At 54.4% G+C, this 22,684-nt stretch overlaps 1 protein-coding gene across 1 annotated transcript in view; it reads left to right on the top strand.

Moving 5' to 3' along the window:
- The window catches only part of TECPR2 (tectonin beta-propeller repeat containing 2), an 83,104-nt gene that overhangs the window by 38,296 nt on the left and 22,124 nt on the right, over positions 1–22,684 (top strand). Inside the window, exons 6-16 of the mRNA XM_005884108.2 lie at positions 2,352–2,664; positions 3,530–3,662; positions 5,507–5,821; positions 6,983–7,974; positions 9,604–9,787; positions 11,548–11,721; positions 15,143–15,323; positions 16,462–16,603; positions 18,561–18,801; positions 19,469–19,558; positions 21,126–21,359. Of these exons, the coding sequence (XP_005884170.1) occupies positions 2,352–2,664; positions 3,530–3,662; positions 5,507–5,821; positions 6,983–7,974; positions 9,604–9,787; positions 11,548–11,721; positions 15,143–15,323; positions 16,462–16,603; positions 18,561–18,801; positions 19,469–19,558; positions 21,126–21,359 (2,999 nt within the window). The remainder of the gene's footprint in view (positions 1–2,351; positions 2,665–3,529; positions 3,663–5,506; positions 5,822–6,982; positions 7,975–9,603; positions 9,788–11,547; positions 11,722–15,142; positions 15,324–16,461; positions 16,604–18,560; positions 18,802–19,468; positions 19,559–21,125; positions 21,360–22,684) is intronic.

Here is a 22,684-nt window from a genome sequence, read left to right as displayed (position 1 = left end):
GGGGCAGTGGGAGAGGGTGGGTGGGAGCTGGACGAGTACCAGGAGAGGACACCCGGGCTGGGAAGGAGGAGAGGGTGGGGGTGGTGAGTGGAAGCATGGTGGAACTGACAGGCGCTGGTGAGGGCGGGGAGGCTGGTAGTGCCGGTGCCATCGGGGAGGGCGGCTGAGGTCAGCGGGTGCAGCCAGCATTGATCTCTGTCCCCACACACAGGGGGAGCTTATTCTCTGTTCTGCGTGGCAGCCCCCCCCCCTCCGGCCTTCTCCCCTGCTGAGCAGCCCTTCCGTCAGCAGCTTGGTCTGTTCACAGCAGTGACCTCCTGCCGGCCCCTGGAAAAGGCAGATTGACCCATGGGATCACCCAGCAGAATTGATTTGACAGGAAAGGCAGGGGAGGGGTGGCCGCCCTGCTGGAACTCCTTTGCGTCTCTCAGTCCACCCAGGGCCGCGATGAGACGCGTTGCTGGTTAGAGAGGTGTCTGTGGACACCCTCAGTTAGTAACAGTCTTGGTTTGAAAGAGAGTTTGACCTGTGGTATCCTCCTTGGACCCTGTCCAGAGGGATGTCGTTACTGAGGTGCCGTGGGGACCTAGCGAGACACGAAGGGCAGAGAAGCACCCACATACTTTATCTGTGATCCCTGGGGGCCCCCTCCGGGGATGGGTGTGCTGCGGTGCTTTGCAGTGGGGAGACACAGCACACAGGACCGACATTCTCTGGGGACGTGAGTAGAGTGAGGAGCAGCTCCCAGCTGTGAGCGCCTGCAGCCGCGTGCATGGCAGGTGAGCGACTGTGGGGACTCGATCCTCACCTCAGCCTTGGAGATGGGAGTTATTATCCCTTTTTACAGACTAGAAAACCGAGGTCTAAAAGGGCCACACACCACATAGCTAGGAGGTGTCAGTGTAAAGCCAGTACTCTTTTTTAATTAGTTTTTAGTGGTTTTCAGAGAGAGAAGAAGGGAGAGGGAGAAGGTAGAGAGAAAGAGAAACATTGATAGGCTGCCCCCTGCACGCCCCAGCTGGGAATCGAGCCTGCAACCCAGGCATGGGCCCTGAGTGGGAATCGAGCCAGTGACTTCTTGGTGTCTGGGTCAACGCTCAACCACTGAGCGGCGCCGCTGGGCAAGCCAGTACTCTTTCTACTGTTCAAAACCAGAGAAATATTTTGGAGAGAGAATCAGCAGGACTTAGGGTTGATTTGAACCTCTTAACACGTGAGCTGGTGAAGGCTGAGGTTTGCCAACATGGAGCAGTGAGGACGCAGAGACTGCTGATGGGAGTGTCGTCGGGATGGTCACTGGGAAAGTTTGAAGTGGTCTCCAGACTTCAGTTTCTCTCACTCAGCAACCCACAGTCCCGCTTCCGCGATCTCCACAAACTGGCAGCTGTGTACTGGAGGTCACGTGCAAAAATGCTCCTCGCGCTGCTGTTCAGAACGGAAACGGGGAAATCATTCAAATCCCATCCACATGGGAGTATGTGAGCAAGCGTGGGGTACTGTGTAGCAGTGACGGTGAATGAGCCACAGCCTTATCCGGGAAGGACGGATCTTAGAAATGCTCCTGTGTCATGTTAAAAGCAAGTGTCAGAAGTGTGCAGAGAGCAGCGTACTGTTACACAATGGGAGACACAGTGCTCATTCAGGAATACATGGGCTTGTGGCTCACCCATCAGTGAAAGCAAGGGCACGGGGAGCACGAACAGCCTAGTGGTCCCCCCTGGGAGTGGAGCAGCAGGGACTTCTTGGGGCCCGGGAGCATGAGGGAGGGCTCCTGGGTATATGCATCATAAACAACATACCACATATATGACACATGTTCTTTTGTTAGTGTTCGATATTTCATGGTTTCAGAAGGGAGATTTGGTCCCTCTGACAGTTTAGAAAAACTCCCAAAGGACTGCCTGGACCCCAGACATGAAGCTCATTCGTGGGGAGTGGGCATGAGGCGGTGATCAGATGGAGCGGTCTCAGCCAGAGCGGCGGGCAGAATGGAGTTGCCAGCTCCTGCTTCAGTTCTCTCTCGAACAGGAGTCGTAATATTTGCCTCGCAGGGTCGTGGGGATTAAACAAGAGCGTGCAGCTAAAGCAGTTGGTGCAGCGCCGCAGGGAACACAGGAAGCGGTGACCTGGGAACCAGGAGGTGCGCTCATGGGTGCGCCCTCCTGGGTGTCAGGAGTGTGAGGAGAGACCTGTCGGCTGGGTGCAGGGCTGGCTGGTTCCATGAGCAAGAGAAACAGAAAAGGGTCCTCAGAAATCTATCTTGTTAGGCTTAGGAAACATGCCTGTTGGAGTGAGCAGCAGCGGTCGCTTTCAATCAGCCCTGTCTTGTTTCTTTCTTTCTTTAATTCCAGCACCGGGAAGTTTGGTGCTTGTTTTATACCAGGACTTTGTAAGCAAAGCGATCTGACCTTGTACGCATCCCGGCCAGGGCTCCGGCTGTGGAGGGCTGACGTCCAGGGGACTGTGCAAGCCACGTTTATCTTAAAAGATGCCTTTGCTGGAGGAGTCAAGCCCTTCGAGTTGTACCCGCGCCTGGATTCCTTCGACCCGGGAAGTGGCAGCTTACCCGAGAGGCACCTGGGGCTGGTTTCCTGCTTCTTCCGGGAAGGCTGGGTGCTGAGTTGGAACGAATATAGTGTTTACCTTCTAGACACTGTCAACCAGGTAGGTGGCACGGCTGCACCCCATTCTGGTGTCTCGAGGCTTATCTGGGGCTGCCTCTCAGGTGCTGGAGGGAACGGAATAGGTTCTCATGCTTTATTTGTCCCTCTGGGCCAGTCAAGGAAATCAGGTGAAGGTTTGATTATTTGTGTAGATTTGAAAAAACACTTGGTTTGCTATTCATAGTCCTGCCCCCGGCCAAGAAATGGTGGGGTTTTTTTGCACTTAAGCACAAAATTAAACTTGTTCTTTGTAGTCTATTTGGGCCATGTTTCTCCTGACTGCCAGTGGCTGGGTGTGTGAATGAAGGCCAGCGTGGCAGGAACAGTAGCAGAGAATGACTCCCGCGGCCTCCCTAGGCGGTCTGAGCCAACGGGGCTCTCCAGCTTCCTTTCCACCCTGTTCTCGTACCCTTGGTCCCTCTGCCCAAATGGAGACACATCATTTTGCCATTTCTGTTTAAAAATCATGGTGATAGTAGATTATTACTATTAGAGTCAGATATAGAAACTTAAAAAAAGTTTCAGTTTCTCATCTTATGAGCAGAGCTGTGTGTGGTCGCCAGGCAGGTCCTGCAGGGAGGAGGAGCTCCGTGTCATAGGGAGTGGGGAGCAGGTGAGGACAAGGTCCAGAGAGCGGCCAGGAGGTGGGAGACTGCTCCTCATGCACGTGAATTTACTGGTGAAGAGTAGACTCCAAGTCAGACCCGCTCAGTGTCACCTGACTGTGGGTTGGACCACCTACCAACTTCCATGAAGTTTCGTAACAAAACACAGTGGGCGTACTTGGGTCCCTACGCTGCTGGTGCGCTCGGGTCTAGTAGAGCAGTCTTGCCTGGTGTTGTGATTTTGTTTTTGTTTCTGGACAGGCCACGATTGCTGGTTTGGAAGGATCAGGTGATATCGTGTCTGTTTCCTGCACAGAAAATGAAATATTTCTCTTAAAGGGAGATAGGAACATCATAAGGATTTCGAGCAGGCCGGAGGGACTAGCATCTGTAGGTTTGTATTGGAAATGCAGGTACTGTGTGTGTGCAGTGGCAGTTTTTATTTATGACACTGACCATTTTGCTAAATGATTGTGGCTTTATCCGAACAAGGAAGGCATCTGGCAGGCTTCTTATGATTCTTAAAATACTCAGTACACCACTGTCCTTGAAGCCTTCCTACTTTACGGCCTGCATCGGACAGGTCTCCCCTTGGTAGAGTTGCTCCCATGGGTCTGGAAGGTGGGAGGTCGGGTGAGGGGGAGCGAGAACTCAGTGCCCACTCGACCGACTGCTGATACTCTAGGCAGCATGTGGGACTAATGCTGCAAAAGACCTAGATTTGCATAAGATTTTACAACATTTAACCCGTCATCTGGGACATACTTCACCTACCACAGCTCGTCCTGTAGAACTGTTAGCCTCTGTGCCTTTGACTTTTGTTTGGTAATTCACACGAGCCCAGATTCTCACAAGCAGAGGACCTTACTGTGGCTTCTCGGGCACACGTCGCAGCACTAATGCTCGGGGTGCTTAGTGAACTGGCTCCTGGTGGGAACCAGAGCGGCTAAGTGCTCAACATTCCCGATCTTATAACCCTCAGAACAGCCGCATGGGAGGTGCCGAGTCTCAGCAAGGTGCCCGAGGGGCCCAAAGACACCACCTCTGCGCTGCGTGAGCCGAACACAGCACTTCCTGTCCCAGAGCCCCTGCATTTGTGGGGCCTCTGAGGTCACAGAGCAGTGTCACAGGGGTTCTGTTGGTCTTTTACAACAAGCCTGAAGGAAGTGCAAGACCCCTGTCCCTCCACCCACCGCCTTCCTCATCCTACCCCCCCACCCCAGGGGTTGGAGTAACCGTGTCCCTCCCTTGCTCTGTATCCGCACTGTCCGGCAGGTGGCCCCTGTCCACACCTGGCTGCTGAGGACTTGAGTGGCAAGTGCAACTGAGGAGCTGCCTTTTCAGTGTTTCATTTTAATTCATCTGAACGTAAACAGCTCCGTGGGTAGTGGCTTCTGTGCCGGACAGCGCAGCGCCAGACCGAGAGCTGCTGTCCATTCGCTGTGTGACCTGGCACAGGCACCGCCCCGCCCTGGGCTTCACGCAGCAGAGCCTGCTCTGCAGTCCCGGGAGCCCCAGGAGCCACTCTCTGCCCGACAACCCCGGGAAAGGAGTGCCGTCTGCCGGTGATGGCCGCGTCTCAGCACCTGGAATGGTGCCTGGCACGCAGTAGATCAAAGTGGCCCCCAGTCCTGTGCTGAGGGATGTGACTGGAGCCGCTCGGGCCCTGGTGACCTGCTGGTGTCGAGTGAGAGAAGGGCGGGCCCATGGAGGGGGACACTTGCCTGTTCTCTGTGCTGGGCCAGAGCCCGGGCGCTTTCCCGGCCGCTCCTCTCCCTGCCTCTGCCTGGAGCGGGCACTGCCTGGTCTAATGAACATGGTCTTGAATTCGCTCTGGTGGACACCTGCCTTTCCTCCCTGATGTGGAGAAGTGTCACGACAGGCATGCAGATGTTTTCAAAGCCCTTGGGTACATTAACGGATATTCAGGGCCCGGGGTGGGCACAGACAGCACAGGCCCTTTTCAGACAGGCCTCTCCTCTAAATTATTCGTGAGTCAGTGAGAGGCGCTCTGTACTCAGTGGTGTTCCCTTCCTGTGGAGTTATTGACAAGACAGCTGTGGAGACTGTTTGATAGATGAGCTGCCTGGAGAACAAAAACCGTTGATGGAATATTTTGTGCGATTCTTTGAGTTTTGTGAGTTCTCTGCATTCAGAGGCTGGTGTGTGGGATAAGTTAACATAAGAGCACGTCAACTCTTGGATACGCGGTGGTAAAATGGAACTCTTCTTTCTCAGGACGAGACAGTCTGGAGACGCCAGGATGCACAGAGCAAGTCCCCGCGCAGCACACAGAGAGGCCACCAGGGGCCACAGTCTCGGAGCCGAGGCTCAGAGGCGCTTCAGTGGCCAGCTCCGTGGCCAGCGAGCCGAGGAGCAGGAGCAGCTCGCTCAACTCCACCGACAGCGGCTCCGGGCCCCAGGTAGCCCTGGAGCTGGGCAGGGGCAGCCAGCCCGCCTCGCAGAGGTTCAGTGTCATTAGCTCAGAAGACTTCGACCAGGAGCTCGTTGTGAAGCCTCTCAAAGTGAAGAAGAGGAGGAAGAAGAAGGCAGGTACGTCTGTGTGGGGCACACGCTGGTGCCTCCGCTCCTGGGGGCCTTGGGAGTGCTGCGTGCTGAGTGGGCACTCGCCCTTCACAGGACAGGTCAGCAGAGAGGGTCCTCAAAACAGAGCGTTCCTCCCCCAGAGGAGGCGCGCTGCCAAGTTCTGCCCTTGACCCGCGGGAAGCATCGCCGTGAGGGTTAAATAGGAGCGCCCACCTGTGTGCGGGGCGCCCTGCCTCCTGGCGGGGTTCTGTGCTCCTTGGTCTTTAAATAAAAGTCTGGCTTACTCATGTCTACCGCTTACTAGACAGACGTTGGGAACCTCACTGGAGGGCATGAGACAAGAGTGACCCCGTGTCCAGGTGGATCATTCATGTTGACCACCGGGTGTGTTTGCTACCAGACACGGGGTTTACATGGAATATCTTCAACTTCAGACTCCTCTTAGCTAAAGACATTGCAGTATCGAAGGGAATTTTACCAGATTCCTCCGCATTTTCATAACTTCTAAAAGTTGGTCTGTGGTTCATTTGTTCTTTTATTTTTCTGAGTTACATGTCTTTTTTTTTTTTTTTATTGATTTTTTACAGAGCGTAAGGAGAGGGATAGACAGTTAGAAACATCGATCAGCTGCCTCCTGCACACTCCCTACTGGGTATGTGCCCGCAAGCAAGGTACATGCCCTTGACCAGAATCGAACCTGGGACCCTTCAGTCCGCAGGCTGACGATCTATCCACAGAGCCAAACCAGTTAGGGCGAGTTACATGTCTTGAGGGAAGCCTCAGAGCCCATGGCATGTGGGATGTTTGCATCCATTTAAAATATCCCTGCGTTGGTGTCACTTGTACTTAAGAGGTTTGTTCTTTGCCAGTTTAAAATGTATTTTTTCATTTGTTTGAAACATTTTTTTCTTTACTTAAAATGTATTTTTCTTGAGCCAGAACTCTTTTAGAGAGAAAGAGGAAGAGAGAGAAGTATTGGCTACTTAGGTCTGCATTCATGGATCGCTTCTTCTGTGGGCCCTGACGGGTCAAACCCACAGCGTTGGCGTATTGGGGACGATGCTCTAACCAACTGGGCAACCTGGCCAGGGTCTTAAAATTGTGGTTTTGGATTCGTGTCTTTATGAAGGACCATACCTCATTTTAAACATTCTTATTTTAAATTAGAAGGCGGAGGCAGGAGCGCCTGGCACAGTTCCCTTGAATCGACTCCCTGCTGTGAGTTTCCTGATGACAGTCCCCAGTCCCTGAACACAGACCTGCTGTCCACGACCTCAAGTTTGGGCAGCATCGTGGATCGGGTGAGCACAGAGTCTCCCGACTGGGAGAGCAGCCTCAGTGGCGAGGTGAATGGTGTCCTGCAGGAGAACCATGACCCGGAAGCATTCAGTGTCCTGGAGGCGCCTGAGCCCGCCCCTGACTTACTCAGCGAAGATGACAGAGTGGAGGTCCTGCGATGGAGCCCGGCAGGCGAGATGGAGCTGCATGGTGGGGGGTTGCACCTACCCCTGCACCCGAGGGGAGATGTGGAAGGTGGCGAGGTCACAGAGCTCGAGGGGGAGCCTCGTGCTGCGGACAGTGGACCCAGTAGCAGACAGTCACCTTGCCAAGACCAGGACAGCCCTGCTGAGGCCCAGAAGGAGGGGGCCTGGGAGCCGGAGGTTCCCCAGTGCACGGTGTCTGAAGCCTCTCTCCTGGACTTGCCCCCCGTGCCTTCCAGCCCTAGCTGGGCTCCCAGTGCTGAGGGCAGGCTGCTGGAGACCAGAGTGAACAAAGGCAGCGCCAAGGAGACCAGCGGAGAGCAGGGCCTGCTGATGCACGTGGCGGCTCCTGGCCACCTCGGTTCCGATCCCTGGCATGCTGTCACTGATGATGGCACGGGCCAGAGAGCAGGGGTTGCTTCCGAATGTGACCTGGGGAGTGTGGGCGGATGGCTGACTTCTCCCGTCTGTGCCTCGGCGGCCAGCGCCCAGGACCCTCGCCCTGAGCATTCTTCACGGGATCAGGTGCTGACGTCCAGCGACGAAGAGGACATCTATGCCCAAGGGCTGCCCTCTTCATCCTCGGAGACGAGTGTGGCAGAGCTCGGAGGCAGCCGCTCCCTGCAGGACCTGAGCCAGCCGGCCGACGACGACGCTGGGCTGCTGAAGTCTGATCAGGTATGTGGGCTTCAGCTTCAGGGACGTCATTGGCGACCTGTGTTCCTTTTTATGGAAAGAAGTTCTCTTTCTACTGCAAAACCTGCGGGGCAAGTGTTTGAAGTCTGGGTGGGGGCATTTCCGGTGCAGGGCCGCGGATGGCCCGTGGATGGCCTGTGTCCCTGCTCCGTAACCCGCGTCTCCGCAGAAGCAGCGTCCTGCCAGCACAGGCACTAGTTTTGGTCGCCTCGGGGAGGCCTGCCTCGGCCGGGCCATTCCAGACACCGGTGGGCAGAGGACCAGCACTGGCGGTGGAGAGGGCTCTGAGCAGGTGGGAGGCAGGGACTGTCCTCGCCGCCGCCTCAGGCTGCCCACGGCACCGGCTGCAGGCCCGGCGCTGGCTCCTCGGCCTGCAGCACTGGCCAAGGCTCCCGCAGGCTGGGTCCAGTGCCTCGGGCCTCTGAGCCCACGCAGCAGGAGACGATTATGAACCGTCCTTGGTCATTTATTTAAAAAGTGCTTTTTAATTAGTGTTCACTTCCCTGAGCAGGTAATTACTGTTAGAGGTATTTGTTTTCAGAATGATCCCTGTGTGGTAACTTTCCTACCGAGGGGGGTGAGTGTGAGCTGCAGCCACCTGTGCTTCCCGGCACGTCCCGCCAGGTTCTCGGCGCTGGTAACGGTGCCGTTTGGGCAGGCACTGTGCCAGGCATCACAAGTTAACTCGTTACTTCTCTAAAAACAGAACAAGCCAGGAGGTAGGCGCTGTTGTCCCACTTCACAGAGAAAGAACCTGAGCCTTGGGACAGTGGAGTGGCTTACACTTGCCAGTGAAGGGCCAGGCTGGTCCCAGACCCCTCTCGACCTGCTGTGTCGAAAGTGGGACGCACAGCTACCTGGTTCTGGGACGAAGTGCCGAGGGCCTGGCCTCCGTCAGTCTCTGGCGTGTCTGTCTGTTCCGAGTGCCTCGGCTGCCGGCTGTTTGGAGCCGGGGATGCCGCAGTGCACGTGAAAGCAAACGGCATCGCCAGGCGGACGCGGTGTGGGGCAGGCTCTGGGGATTCTAGGCCAGAGCTTAGAACAGCCCTTCCCCAGAGGAAAGGGCGCCTGGCACTTTGAAGACCTTTCTCCTGCCTTCATGCCCCTGAGGAAGACCTTAGTCCTCAAAATTCACCCCACAGAGCATCCCGGCCAGATTTCTACGAGCCACACCCTGTGCCTTGTGCGCGAGGATTGGGACAGTGACTGAAAATGTGGGCTAGAAGGGGTCAATGGGGGGTATCTGTCATATTTTCAACAATAAATATTTTTAAAATTGATGAAAACACACACAACCAAGATAGTGGCAGAGCTGCTTCTGCTAATGTCGGTGGTGTCTGTGACAGAGCCAGGTCTGTCCATGTAAGCGTGACGTTAGGAAGGACGGCGTAGCACACAGGGCTGCCCCGGGGTGACAGGACAAGATAGTGGCAGAGCTGCTTCTGCTAATGTCGGTGGTGAGGTGCTGCACAGACAGGTGTCTGTGACAGAGCCAGGTCTGTCCGTGTAAGCGTGACGTTAGGAAGGACGGCGTAGCACACAGGGCTGCCCCAGGGTGACAGGACAGCAAGCGCAGCGCGTCCTCCGCACAGAACTCACCGCTCTCCTCAGTTTGCAGAAAGCTGGATGGGCTACTCTGGCCCCGGCCACGGCATACTCAGCCTGGGGGTCTCCGAGAAGCACGTCTGGTGCCTGGACTACAGAGGCGGCCTGTTCTGCAGTGCCTTGCGGGGCGCCGGGCTGCGCTGGCAGAAGTTTGAAGATGCCGTCCAGCAGGTGGCAGTCTCGCCCTCAGGTTCGCTTGCTCTGCTTCCCGCCCCAGGGTCACCACCTTCACTGGAGGTCCCTGCAGCCCATTCCACAGACAGCTTCTCTCCGCCTCCCCCACCCCCCCCTAGGAGGAGGGCTTTTCTCCAGACAGATTGCTTCGTTTGCTATCAGTTAAATAGTGTAAAGGGATGTTCAGTGTGAGTTTTTGTTTTTTTATTAATTGCAGTGGTAACACGTGAACATTTTTTGTAGGCTATACGAATAACTTGAATTTTGAGGATATGGAGGGAGATGTTAACATGCTCCTTATAAAAATAAAATGCATTTCTGTTTCTTAGTGTTGCTTTAACGCAGCTGAACTAAGGAAGATGGGCCGATGCATATGTTGGATATGTTCAGGCTATTTGGTTTCCTTTTTAGACATCATTTTTAAATGAGATATATACATACATATATATATATATATATATATATAACATATATATAACATATATATATATTATATATGTATACACACACATATATTATATATATATTCATTCTCTGGGTGACTAATCTGCTCCCTGACTGTAGAAAGAAAAAGCACCCATTGTCTGATGCCACGATCGTCACTTTGACCTAACGGGCGCCGGCATCCCTGAATGAGGAGCCGCTGGGCTGCAGTGCCTGCTCACTGTTTGGTCGTGGTGTTTCCCACCTCGCCTGTTGGGGGGCAGGCAGGCAGAACAGAGGTGTTTCTGTGTATCTGCCGGCGGTACCTGGTTTGTCGCTAGGGTGCTGGTAGGAAGTCCTACTAAAGTGCGTCTGGCCTTGGACTGTCCTCTGTGCCTTCGCAGTGGATTCCCTTAGCTCCCCCTGGGCTTTGTCACTGTTTAAAATACTAGCTTGTCGGGGTGGCTTGTTTTACCTCTTTGCTTGTTTGAAAAGTGTTTTTCCTTAGAGACTGACTGAGACAACCTCCTCCACCAGCGGGCATGACTGTGTTTCCGTTCTTTCTGTCATTTCCCTTTGGGCTCATCTCCTCAGCCATTTAGACACTTTGACTCTTCCCTGACCCTGTTAATTGCCTTGTGTTTCCAACCCTCCTGTCCCTCGTTCTCTAGTGAGAGCTCTGCCTCCAGAAGGCGGGTGTTCTGTGTCAGCACCTGAGCCATGGCACTTAGGGGAGCTTTGCTGGGGCATCTGTCCTGCTTCCTCTCCTCGGGCCCACCCTCTAGTCCAGCTGCTGTGCTTTCCGTCATTCCTGGGCAGTGGCTTCTCACACTTGGGTGCCCAGCCTGTGCCACACCCCCTGTCTACGAGGCCCCCCATCTTCCCTTCCTCCGTCCCTCCCCTTCTTCATGTCCATCAGAACCCCTTGAGTGAAGAAAGCACAGCCCAGGTCGGATGCTTCGTTCTCTGCATCTTGTCCATGGAGCTGGTCCGGAAGCGACTCCCCTCTGACACCTGCAGGACTCCCGCCTGCCGCAGGGCACCACTGCGGGTCTCACCTCGGCCACCTGGGGATGAAGGCCCCGCCCCTGTTTAGTGTGATGAGTGCCTGTGAGGTGCCAGCCCCGTGCTGTGTTGGTGATGTGGTCTCACCATTTCACAGATGAGATCAGATGGGCGACACTACGTGACACGACACCCGAAGCCACACGGCTGGCAGGTGGTGGCCACAGATGGACCTGGGCACTGAGGGCTCTTCCCAGGGAGGCTGCAGCCAGGGCGGCGTTGAGAACCCCCTCCCCAGCGCCCAGGGGGGTGCTCTCACATGATCTGACAGGCGCTTTATCTGCACAGGAGCCCTCCTCTGGAAGATTGAGCAGAAGTCTAACCGGGCTTTTGCTTGTGGCAAAGTGACCATCAAGGGCAAACGGCACTGGTACGAGGCGCTGCCCCAGGCCGTGTTTGTGGCACTGAGCGAGGACGCTGCCTGGGTCATCAGGACCAACGGAGACCTGTACCTGCAGACAGGTAACGGCGCGCCCGGTGGGATGGCTGCTGTCTGCGCCCTGCTTTGTGGGAACGATCAGATGACTAAGAGGCTGAAAAGCCACTTAAATTAACACCTTCTAAAAAGAGAGTGCTTGCCATTAGATATACTTGCTATTTCCTGCTACTGATTCAAATTCAACCAGGACAAATGTAGGGCAAGAACAAACGGGATTACTTAGTGAGGAGCAGAAACAGAACCTGTTCTCCTTCCTCGTGCCACTGGGTGTCACTTACCCCACAGGGTCGGGTCTGAGAGAAGGGCCTGGGCTTCTCAGTCTGGCCGCAGCCCGCTTCCCTGCACGCACTCACATGTAGGTCAGGAAAAACGAGGAGTCGTCGGCTCCAAATAGCAGTTCACAGAAACTGCCCTGAGGGGACCTTCGCTGCTGGAGGAGACGCAGGGGGACTTGTTTATTAAAAGGGGTCTAATGAGAGTCCATGTCCATGTGCTGTCAGCAGAGTGGGGTGTGGGTTCCCAGAGCAGTGATTCACGGGACTGGGGAGGATGGGGCAGGAACTCTCCTTATTGTTGTTAATCCTCACCCAAGGATATTTTTCCATTGATTTTTAGAGAGAGGGGGAGAGAGGGAAAGAAAGAGAAACATCGATGTGAGAGAGACACATCGATTGGTTGCTTCCTGCATGGGTCCCGGCCTTGGGCCCAGGTATCTGCAACCCAGGTATGTGCCCTTGACTGGAAATTGAACCCGGGGCCCTTCAGTCTGCAGGCTGGTGCTCTAACCACTGAGCAACTGGCCAGAGCCAGGAGCTCTTTTCTGGTTGTCAAGAGACCATATTGGATCTGTAAAGATCAGTCTTCTGCTGGTGCCAAATGTTGTGATCAGTCTTACGAACTATCAGGGCAGATTCCTGGAGATTCAGAGCCCAGCTGTGGGAGGGCCAGCGGATCCCAGAAGCCTGCTGGAGCCCTGGGGGCAGCTCCTGGGTCATGGGCCAGCCCTGGCCCCTGGCCTACTTCTGTGTCTCCCTTCCAGTGGAAGGAGCTCTGGGGATTTGAGTTTTGTTGTTGGTGGGGAAACGGGTGCTCCTGCCTGGGGGTGAGGAGCGGGTGGCCTCATAACCAGCAGTGCCTTAGGAGTCTCCAGGGCAGTGGTTTCAGACAAGCCCTGTACCCCCTAGACCAGTGGTCGGCAAACTGTGGCTCGCGGGCCACATGTGGCTCTTTGGCCCCTTGAGTGTGGCTCTTCCACAAAATACCGACTTCTGCGCATGGGCCATGAAGTTTCAATCGCACCGTACATGCGTGCCTGCACGTGGTATTTTTTTAAAATATATTTTATTGATTTTTTACAGAGAGGAAAGGAGAGGGATATAGAGTTACAGGGGTCCTCAAACTACGGCCCGTGGGCCACATGCAAATACAAATATTGTATTTGTTCCCGTTTTGTTTTTTTACTTCAAAATAAGATATGTGCAGTGTGCATAGGAATTTGTTCATAGTTTGTTTTTAAACTATAGTCCGGCCCTCCAACGGTCTGAGGGACAGTGAACTGGCCCCCTGTTTAAAAAGTTTGAGGACCCCTGCTCTATCCACTGAGCCAAACCGGTCAGGGCCCGCACGTGGTATTTTGTGGAAGAGCCACACTCAAGGGGCCAAAGAGTCGCATGTGGCTCTCGAGCTGCAGTTTGCCGACCACTGCCCTAGACCTACTGGGTTACAGTCTCAGGGAGGCCCGAGGACTTGTAGGGTAAGAAGTCCTGCAGGTGATTCCCACCTAGTTTGTGGGAGGAAGTACACCCCAAGGCCTGCGATTGAGCAAGATGTGTGTGTGACCAGTGGAGCACATTGAAGACCACGGAATAGGGATGCAGGTCCTGCCAGCTCTCCTGGAGGGCCTGCTGCTCGCTGGGCAGAGGTGCCAGGAGGGAGGATGAGAGCCCTGTGGGGAGTCAGGTGCTGCCCCAGCAACGGGCCATGCTGTTCCCCTAGGAAACACAGGGTCTTCATTTTAACACGGGAGCCCCTTCCACACACACACACCAGGTAAAAGCAGGGCGTGGGGCCCTTGGTTGGAGCTGCTCTGAGAGGGTGGCTGGAGGCCTCAGATGCTGCCGACCCCTCTGCTCACCCTGAGGCTCCAAGGGGCATAGCTGTCCACAGGGAAGGGCATCTCTGAGAGCTGGCTGCTCTCGGCCTGGGCCCCGTTCTTTGGGGTCTGGCTGCTCTCGGCCTGGGCCCCGTTCTTTGGGGTCTGGCCGCTCTCGCCCTGGGCCCCGTTCTTTGGGGTCTGGCTGCTCTCGGCCTGGGTCCCGTTCTTTGGGGTCTGGCTGCTCTCTTGCTCTGGGTGTTACCCGTCCAAAGGCCATGTGCCTGATGCTTCGAAAGGCCAATGTCAGCATTTGGGGGGAGGAAAGGTTTATTTATGGAGAAGTCCCTGGCCTAGAAGAGGGGAGGCTCAGGCTGCTTTTATGTCTGGGGAAGGGGAGTGGGAGGGGCAAGAGGTGATGGGCCACTGAAGACATCTGGGCGCCAGCAGGGGTCCAAGGAAGATTGTGCTAAATGATGTGAGTCTGGTCATGCGGTTCCTGCAAATCTCTGATAAATAGTCATTAATTCTGTCCATACTTACCTCCTCGGGAGAGGCACTTTCTGGTAAGGAGAATTCCTCTAACGATTAGCATGTCTGTATGCAAGAAGCTACTATCCTAGAGGCTGTGGGAACAAAGCAGGCGACAAGATGGAGCCAGAGGCTAGCATCTCGCTCTGGCACGGGCTTTCCGCGTCTCTCAGGACACCTTACGTACCAGACTCGGTTGTTACTCCTGGGTTTTCCAAGGGCGTCTGAAATGCTGCACCTGATGTTACACTTCAGCACCACTTCACCATTGTGTGTTGACAACACCTATTTTCCCTTTTTTATTGAACTTACTGGGGTGACACTGGTTAATAAAATTATATAGGTTTTGGGTACTATTCTATAACACATCATCTGTATATTATGTTGTGTGTTCACCATCCAAAATCAAGTCTCCTTCCATCACCATTTATCCTCCATTTACCCTCTTCTACCTCCCCCACCTCCCTCCCCTTGGGTAATTGACTAGACCTTTTATTTATTTATTTATTTTTCATCCTCACCTGAGATTGTTTTTGTTGATTTGAGAGAGAGAGAGAGAGAGAGAAACTTCAATGTGAGAGAGAAACCGACCGGTTGCCTCCCGTACATACCCCCAACCAGGGATTAAACCTGCATCCTCTCCGTGTGTGGGATGATGCTCCAACCAATTGAGCCACCCAACCAGGGGCTGACTAGATCTTTTAAAAAGCACTTATTACAAAGGAATATAGCAAAATACCAAAAAGAAAAGTAAGTAAACCTAACAGTGAGGTGTGACAGCCCGATTGTGTGTTTGGGGCTTGCTGTCCATCTCTCCGCAGGTCTCAGCGTGGATCGCCCCTGTGCCAGAGCCATAAAGGTCGACTGCCCGTACCCACTGTCCCAGGTGACAGCCCGGAACAGCGTGGTGTGGGCGCTGACGGAGCAGAGAGCCCTCCTGTACCGGGAGGGCGTGAGCAGCTTCTGTCCTGAAGGGGAGCAGTGGAAGTGTGACATCGTCAGGTACCGGGCCTGTTTGTCCCTCCTCTGGTCCTTGTCAGCAGGACGCCCCTCAGGCGTCCAGGGGAGCCTTCCCAGGAAGAGCTGGTTCCCTGGGGGTTTCCATGGTAATGGTGTTCTCTGCAGTTGTCAGAACCGGTTTGAGCAGCCTGACCTTGGAGACATATTCTGTCTACCTCTGACGCACTGCATGTTGGGTCAGAGCGCAGCTTTGTCAATGCTGCTGCCTCCTGTGCAACCCCGAGCCTCACACGCCACCCGTTTCTCAGGACTGTCTGTTCAGAACTGCCCAGTGTTGGGGGCGTTTCTCTTTAGAATCTCGGATGCTGTAGAGGCAAATAGTTTTCTTTATTATCCTCCTAGTCTATTGAAATTGACCTCTGAACTGTAATTTATTTGGTTACATTATGCCTTGCAAAATTTTAATTACAGAATTACTATCCAATCATTTTGCTAGTAAGAAATTATTAATAGCCCTTAGAAAATTAGATTAGGATATTGGTTTGCATTTAGCAATCCAGGAAAGTTGAGCAAGTCCCCATTGTAAGCCAGAGCTGCTGGGCTACGTGTGCGAAGACCACTGAGCCTGCCCTGCCTCATGGAGCTCCCAATGGGAGTGTGAACTAACCTCTCGGTTAGTGCAAATGCTCCTGAACCGGGGAGCGGAGCAAGCACCGGGCGCCCGGCTCCACCTGCGGAGGCCGAGGGCACCGCGCAGAGTGGAGCCCAGCTGAGCCTGGAGGCTGGTGAGATGGCACCAGAAGCCCAGAGAGAGCGGCGTCTGCCCAGCTGCAGCTCCCCGGCACAGCCTGGCACAGCCTGGCACAGCGAAGGGGGGACAGGGAGGTGGAGGCGCCTGGGGGCCTGGATTCCTGCTGGGCTTCTGCTCACTTTTTTCTTAGGCTATTTTCTTCCAAGAGCTTTCCTGTCATTCTGGGTCTGTGTATGTCTTTCAGAAGCTACTACGCGTTTGAACAATTGATGTTGCACAGTAACTTAACTCAAAATGCGGCTTCCTTCCTGGGATCTTGTGGGTGGGGTGTCTTTTCCCAGGCCAACCCCCAGGGTGCCCTCTGCTGGCAGTCCTATACCCGCTGGGGCTTCGCCTGGATGCTGACTCCCATGTCCTCCTCCATTTCAGCGAAAGGCAGGCCTTGGAACCTGTCTGTGTGGCGCTCGGGGACCAGCAGACCCTGTGGGCGCTGGACATCCACGGAACCCTGTGGTTCAGAACCGGCATTGTTCCCAAGAAGCCCCAAGGGGAGGACGACCACTGGTGGCAAGTGGGTGTTCCGGTCGGCCCGGGTCTCCCTGGGGTGGGGCTGCTGCCCCTTTGCAGCCCCTCCCTTTTCCCTAAAGAGATTGGGGGCGGGGGTGAGTAACAGTGCTCAGTTTTACTGAGTCCGACTGCTGGGTCCAGCACATTGGAGACACCTAGACTTCCCACCTGAGGAGGTGCCTCGTGGAGCTCTGCTCAGAGCGCAGGCTGTTTCTGTGGGTGTTTAGAAATCTATACGTGAAATAAACCCTTGACGTCCATTCGAAGACCTGGGTAATAACGATGTTTAATTCTGACAGACGCGCTAAGAAAAGAGAGTAGACAATAGGGTTGGGAAACCCAACCCACAATTACAGTCCCTCTCTCTCTGCGTGTTCGGAAGTCCTCTGAGTGGGAGGCATTTCAACAGGGGAACCTCCGCTGGCTCCCGAAAGGGAGGGTGTCATCAGCCCCCTTTCGTGACTTGGTGCCAGCCAGGTGGCTGGGATGTTCTCAAAGGGGTGTCTACTCCCCCTGTGGGGCCCGTCTTCCCGGGGGCGGGTGAGGCTGCGCTGCCCTCGCAGCTGTGAACACGCAGCGTCGCTTCAGCGTGGTGTTCACGGCCTCAGGTCTCACTGTCGCCTCAGACCTGCCTTGTTGCTCTTGGTCCCTGAGGTGAGAATGTGGGGAAGTCGGTGTGTTTGCTCTTTGATGAGTGTGCGTGTGTGTACAGACATCTCTAATCTACATGCCAGGTGCCACTCGAAGAGTTACACAAGGACCTTAAAATACCTTCTCTCTACTCGTCACCATGTTACATGGTATTACACGCACACGCGCACACACACGCTCACCTGTACGTGCGTACTAAATTCTGTTTTTAAGTAGCCAAGAGGAAAGCAGATACGTTTTATCATAATGTTCAGAACATTATCTTTAGAGAAATTTAATCGGCAGAATCACCTTTGAGGTATTTAAAAGCAGTTAGTGTAATTACTAAAGACTAACTCTTTGTAGCATGAGAGCAGCACTGTTTGGCTGCTAAACTTTATTTACATTTGCATCCTGCTCATCCGCAGGTCCTGGGTGCTGGGACTGCGTCTGTCCCAGACCTGGTGTGGCCTTGGCGAGGTACACACACCGAGTGGTCACAGTGCCAGTGTGTGCAGGCCCAGCATTCTGAGGGCTCCGGGGTGAGAACGGGGCCTCGGGGGCCCGATGGTGAAGCCTCCGCTTCTGCTTCAGTTAGGGCAGCAGCTCACACTGACCAAGGGCAGTGTTTGCACCCAGTACTGACTTTTACAGGAATTTCCTTTTCGTTCCTGTGTTTTGTAAATGGAGGTCCCTTTCATTCAACACTTCATTATTCGAGACTTGGGCCCGTCACCTGCACGAGACTATCCTAGGAATAGGGCAGCGAGTCCCCTGTGGTCAAGCCCAGCAGAGCAGATACGTGCGTGAAAGCCTTTTAGAAAGAGCAGGAGGAGTCTCCTCAGGAAGCACCTGGAAAAGCACCTTTCAGGTCATGTGAGAGAAGCAAGGGCCTGGCATCTGAGCCAGGTGCTGCCTTCAGTCCAAGACGGGGGCTTTAGGCTATTGGCCTGGCATAAGGCCTAACAGGCCTGGTTTAGATAATAAATTATTACTTATAATACCTTCTTAAGTCTTATTATTGTGTAGTCTAAGTATTGTACATGGGTGCCCCTAAGAAATACCTAAATTTAAAAACAAAACAATTCTCTCTCACTAACTAGAACAAACGACGTGGAGGTGTAAGGGGGTGATATTCAGTCACAGGCTTGTAACAGATCCACGTGATAGAAAAGTGTATGAAAGGTGACATTTTCCACTCTAAATCCAACCCCCCGGGGTCATGACAGCAGTTCGGTGGTGTCCTGCTAGACCTTTCTCAGTCCTCACTAACACGCATGTGCACGCGGGCAGGAAGATGGCCCTGACAGCGTGTCTGCCCGTCCCTGCAGGTGAGCATCACAGACTACGTGGTGTTCGACCAGTGCAGCCTATTCCAGACCATCATGCACGCCACACACTCAGTGGCTACGGCGGCCCAAGTGCCCGTGGAAAAGGTGGCAGACAAGCTTCGCATGGCATTTTGGTCTCAGCAGCTTCAGTGCCAGCCCAGCCTCCTGGGGGTCAACAACAGCGGCGTCTGGATCTCCTCGGGCAAGAATGACCTCCACGTCGCCAAGGGGAGTCTTATCGGTGGGTGCATTGCTTAGACTTCAGGCCGCTTGAGAGGCAGCTTCCGTCGGAGGAAGGGGCCAGCATGTCAAGGAAAGCGTCAGGCACTCAGCCTGCGAAGGTGACAGAGGCCAGTGTAGGGGTGATTGGGACGGAGGCATTCTTGGTGCTTGTCCGTTTCCCTTCTTCATCCGTCGTTGCTGCCACTTGGATCCCAGTGTCTGGTGGTGTGCGATCAGTCTCCACTGGGAACCTATTATGATAGAAAGCAAATGGAGCTCAGTTTTACATTAATAATTTTTTATTTAAATGAAAAAACCCACCCAAGCCTGAAGAGCCTAGGAAGAGAGAATAGTCCATTTCCTGGAGGAACATTATCATGCTGTTGAAAATGCCAGGCTCTAGCCAGATCTGTAATGCGGTGCAAGTCCACACGTGCCCATCCTTCCTGTAAATGCACCCCTGCTTTGTGGGTTTTCACCAGCTCCTCGTCCCTGGGCAAGACTGGCTCTGCTTGCCGGTGTCCACAGAGGATCGGGCCGGCTCTCGAGTGCTGGCTCAGCCCTCCATGTAAGGACAGGCTGGAACCAGCAGTGAGCTGCAGGGCCTGCTGTGGTCTAGAACCCACGCTCTGGGGTGTGGTTAGTTCCTTCTTTCTCTAACACCTGCTTCTGTTTCTTCTTCCCAGGCACTCACTGGAACAACGTTGTTCCCCGCGGGACAGCTTCTGCTACCAAATGGGCCTTTGTGTTGGCCTCCCCTGCTCCCACGAAGGAAGGTTGGTGGAGAGCAGTGCAGGCGTGGCCGTGGCAGTGAAAGCCATAGTCTGCCTGTGGCCTTGTTGGGGTGGGGGCGTGGCTGAGTGAACCAGAGACAAGGTGGGTCATGTCACAGGCCAGTAGCCCTTGTGGGCTGAGCCGAGGGCCCCTGGGGCTGGGCCCACTTGACCAGGAGAGCAGGATCCAGAGCAGTGAAGCTGAGTGAGTCATGACAGCATGTCCTGAGGAGGGGGAACATGCAGTGCAGCCGCCGGGGCTGGCAGCAGTGACTTCCAGCCATCTCAGCGGCCATGGCGCAGCAGCCAGGGGGGCTGCGCACACTGACTGACACACGCGCTGCAGCGGTGTCACTGCGTACCGGGTGCTGCTGGCCTGGGACTTAACACAGGCCAAGGCACTGCCCTAGGCCAGTGACGGCGAACCTTTTGAGCTCGGCGTGTCAGCATTTGAAAAAGCCTAACTTAACTCTGGTGCCGTGTCACATACAGAAATTTTTTGATGTTTGCAACCATAGTAAAACAAAGACTTACATTTTTTATATTTATTTTATATATTTAAATGCCATTTAACAAAGAAAAATCAACCAAAAAAATGAGTTCGTGTGTCACCTCTGACACGCGTGTCATAGGTTCGCCATCACTGACTTAGGTCTTCAAACCAAAGGAATCTTGAATTCCAAAACATCCTGGCCACAGGTTTTAGATCGAATTTTAGATAATGCATGTGCCCAAGCTTTTCACTTCCCGGGGGCGTTATTCGCATTTTAAGCTGAATCTTCTTCACCTAAGGATCTGAACATGGTGGAGGGACGGGAAGGGAAGGCTTTCCAGCTTCCGCAGGCCCAGCCCCAGCCCCCTGCAGAGCAGGCCAGCCCCTGGGTTCTGTGCTTCTGAGGCCCTCTGACCCCACGCCCTCCAGAGCGCGGAGGGAACACACCAAGTGTTTCATCATAGTGAAAGGGCGAGGACTACGCCCTCCATCTTACCCTGTGTCCTCCATTTTGGGGCAGCCATGTGCTCGGCAAGGAGCTTCTTCCCGGAAGCCTAAGCCTCTGCTAGCCACACCCAGGAACAAGACACCAACTTGCGCCTGGCCAATCAGCAGGGCCCACAGTCCTTTCTCCTCCCCTTACTCCAACCCCCTATAAAACCTCTCTCCACACAGAGTTCTCTCTCTCTGCCACTTGACTTACCGTTGCATCGGTGAGTGTGGTCGGGGAGCCGAACTAGTTCGAATAAAAGACTCTCTGCTTTTGCATCGGATTCAGCTGGCTCCCTGGTATGGTCTAATGGGGATCTTGAAATCTGGGCATAACTTTAGCACGTCCTGGGTCAGAGCCACTAGGCCAACATCATAGCCTTCCTAAAATCCCATAAGCCCTGCTTTCTCTCACTTCTTTAAAATAACTCGGGCTTGTTTCTTGCTCAGTCGTGGTGTGCCCTCCAATGCTACCTTAAAGCACATGGAGCTTCTGTCACGGTGGCAAGGGAGCAAGGGAGCCGTTGGTGTCAGCTGTCCAGAGGCAGCGGCTGCTTTTGTCAGTGACACCCCTGAACTCTCCTGCAGGCAGCTCCTTGTGGCTGTGCCAGGGCAGCAAGGACCTGTGCAGCGTGGGCGCCCAGCACGCGCAGTCCCGCCCGTCCACGGTGCAGCTGCCGCCCGACACCGAGATGAGAGCCTACGCCGCCTGCCAGGACGCTCTGTGGGCGCTGGACAGCCTGGGCCAGGTGTTCATCAGGACGCTGTCCGCCAGCTGCCCCACCGGCCTGCACTGGACCCGGCTGGACCTTGCCCAGCTAGGTATGCCGTCCTGTGTGTCCTGCCTGTGGATGTGACGGGCCCCTGGGTTCCACTTGTGTGAATTCTTATATGACACTTTGTAAGCTGCTGGATTTCAGGAGGTTGATTAGCTACTCTTGCAGATTAAATGGGCTTCTTACTTTTGTAGGAGCTTCACTTCCCACCTTGGTTTGGGGGTTTTCAGAACTCAGGAGGAGCAGACTCAGAGGAAGTTGCCCGCAAAGAACTGCTTCAAGTAATCCCGTTGGTGCCATTGCCTCTGCCAGTCTGTCTGAATATGGCACGCAGCTTCGTGCTTTCCAGTCTGAAAAATGGCGTGTCCTGCGCCAGGATCAGTGACCCGTTTACTGTCTCCTCCCAGCATAGAATAGCTGCTCAGCTAGCAAGGCTCGGTGCTCAGCTAGGCTCGGTGCTCAGCAAGGCTCGGTGCTCAGCTAGCAAGGCTCGGTGCTCAGCAAGGCTCAGTGCTCAGCAAGGCTCGGTGCTCAGTCAGACAGGATTGACACTGCACCTCCCACTGCTCTTCTCCGAGTCTCCTCTGGTTACAGGGCGGGCCACACAGCAGGTGCCTTTGATGAATCATTCATTCGTGTTCTAAGAAATGAGGTAATAGGGTGGGCCCAAACATAAGGTTATTCAGGCAGATTTTTTTTTAATATATTTTATTGATTTTTTACAGAGAGGAAGGGAGAGGAATAGAGAGTTAGAAACATCGATGAGAGAGAAACATCGATCAGCTGCCTCCTGCACACTCCCCACTGGGGATGTGCCCGCAACCAAGGTACATGCCCTTGACCGGAATCGAACCTGGGACCCTTGAGTCCGCAGGCTGGCGCTCTATCCACTGAGCCAAACCAGTTAGGGCTTCAGGCAGATTCTTGATTGAACAGCAGCTTAGGTGTGGCTGGTCTGAGGCGGAGGGTGTGCCAGGGGCTTCAGAGGGTCCAGATGGGCCCTAGAAATACTCTGCCATACGGCCTCCTGGTAAACTGACAGCCAGCATTGCTGTGCAAGCACTTGATGTTTGAGAATTCAGCCACTAGTCCTCCTCCACACAAACATGGAGCGGGGAGAGCAAGAAGGCGGCACCTCCTGATGCAGGGGCCGCTCACCACCCACCGCAGGTCTCGGCCCAGGTGGCTCCACAGGGTGCCATGCGGAGACCTTCATCTGTTGTCCAGCCAGGCCCCATACATCCAGCGCAGCTGCAGCAGCCGGCGGCCCTCCCCTAGGCAAGCTCGCTCTGGCCAGAGCTAGGCATTGCCCAGGGTCATGTTTTTGTGTTTGTTTGTTAATCCTCACCCGAGGGATATTTTTTTCCTTGA

The sequence above is a fragment of the Myotis brandtii genome, unplaced genomic scaffold (assembly GCF_000412655.1).
Source record: "Myotis brandtii unplaced genomic scaffold, ASM41265v1 scaffold819, whole genome shotgun sequence".
Lineage (NCBI taxonomy): Eukaryota > Metazoa > Chordata > Mammalia > Chiroptera > Vespertilionidae > Myotis > Myotis brandtii.
Note: the sequence above shows the minus strand (reverse complement) of the source record. Positions and strands in the feature narration are given on the sequence as shown.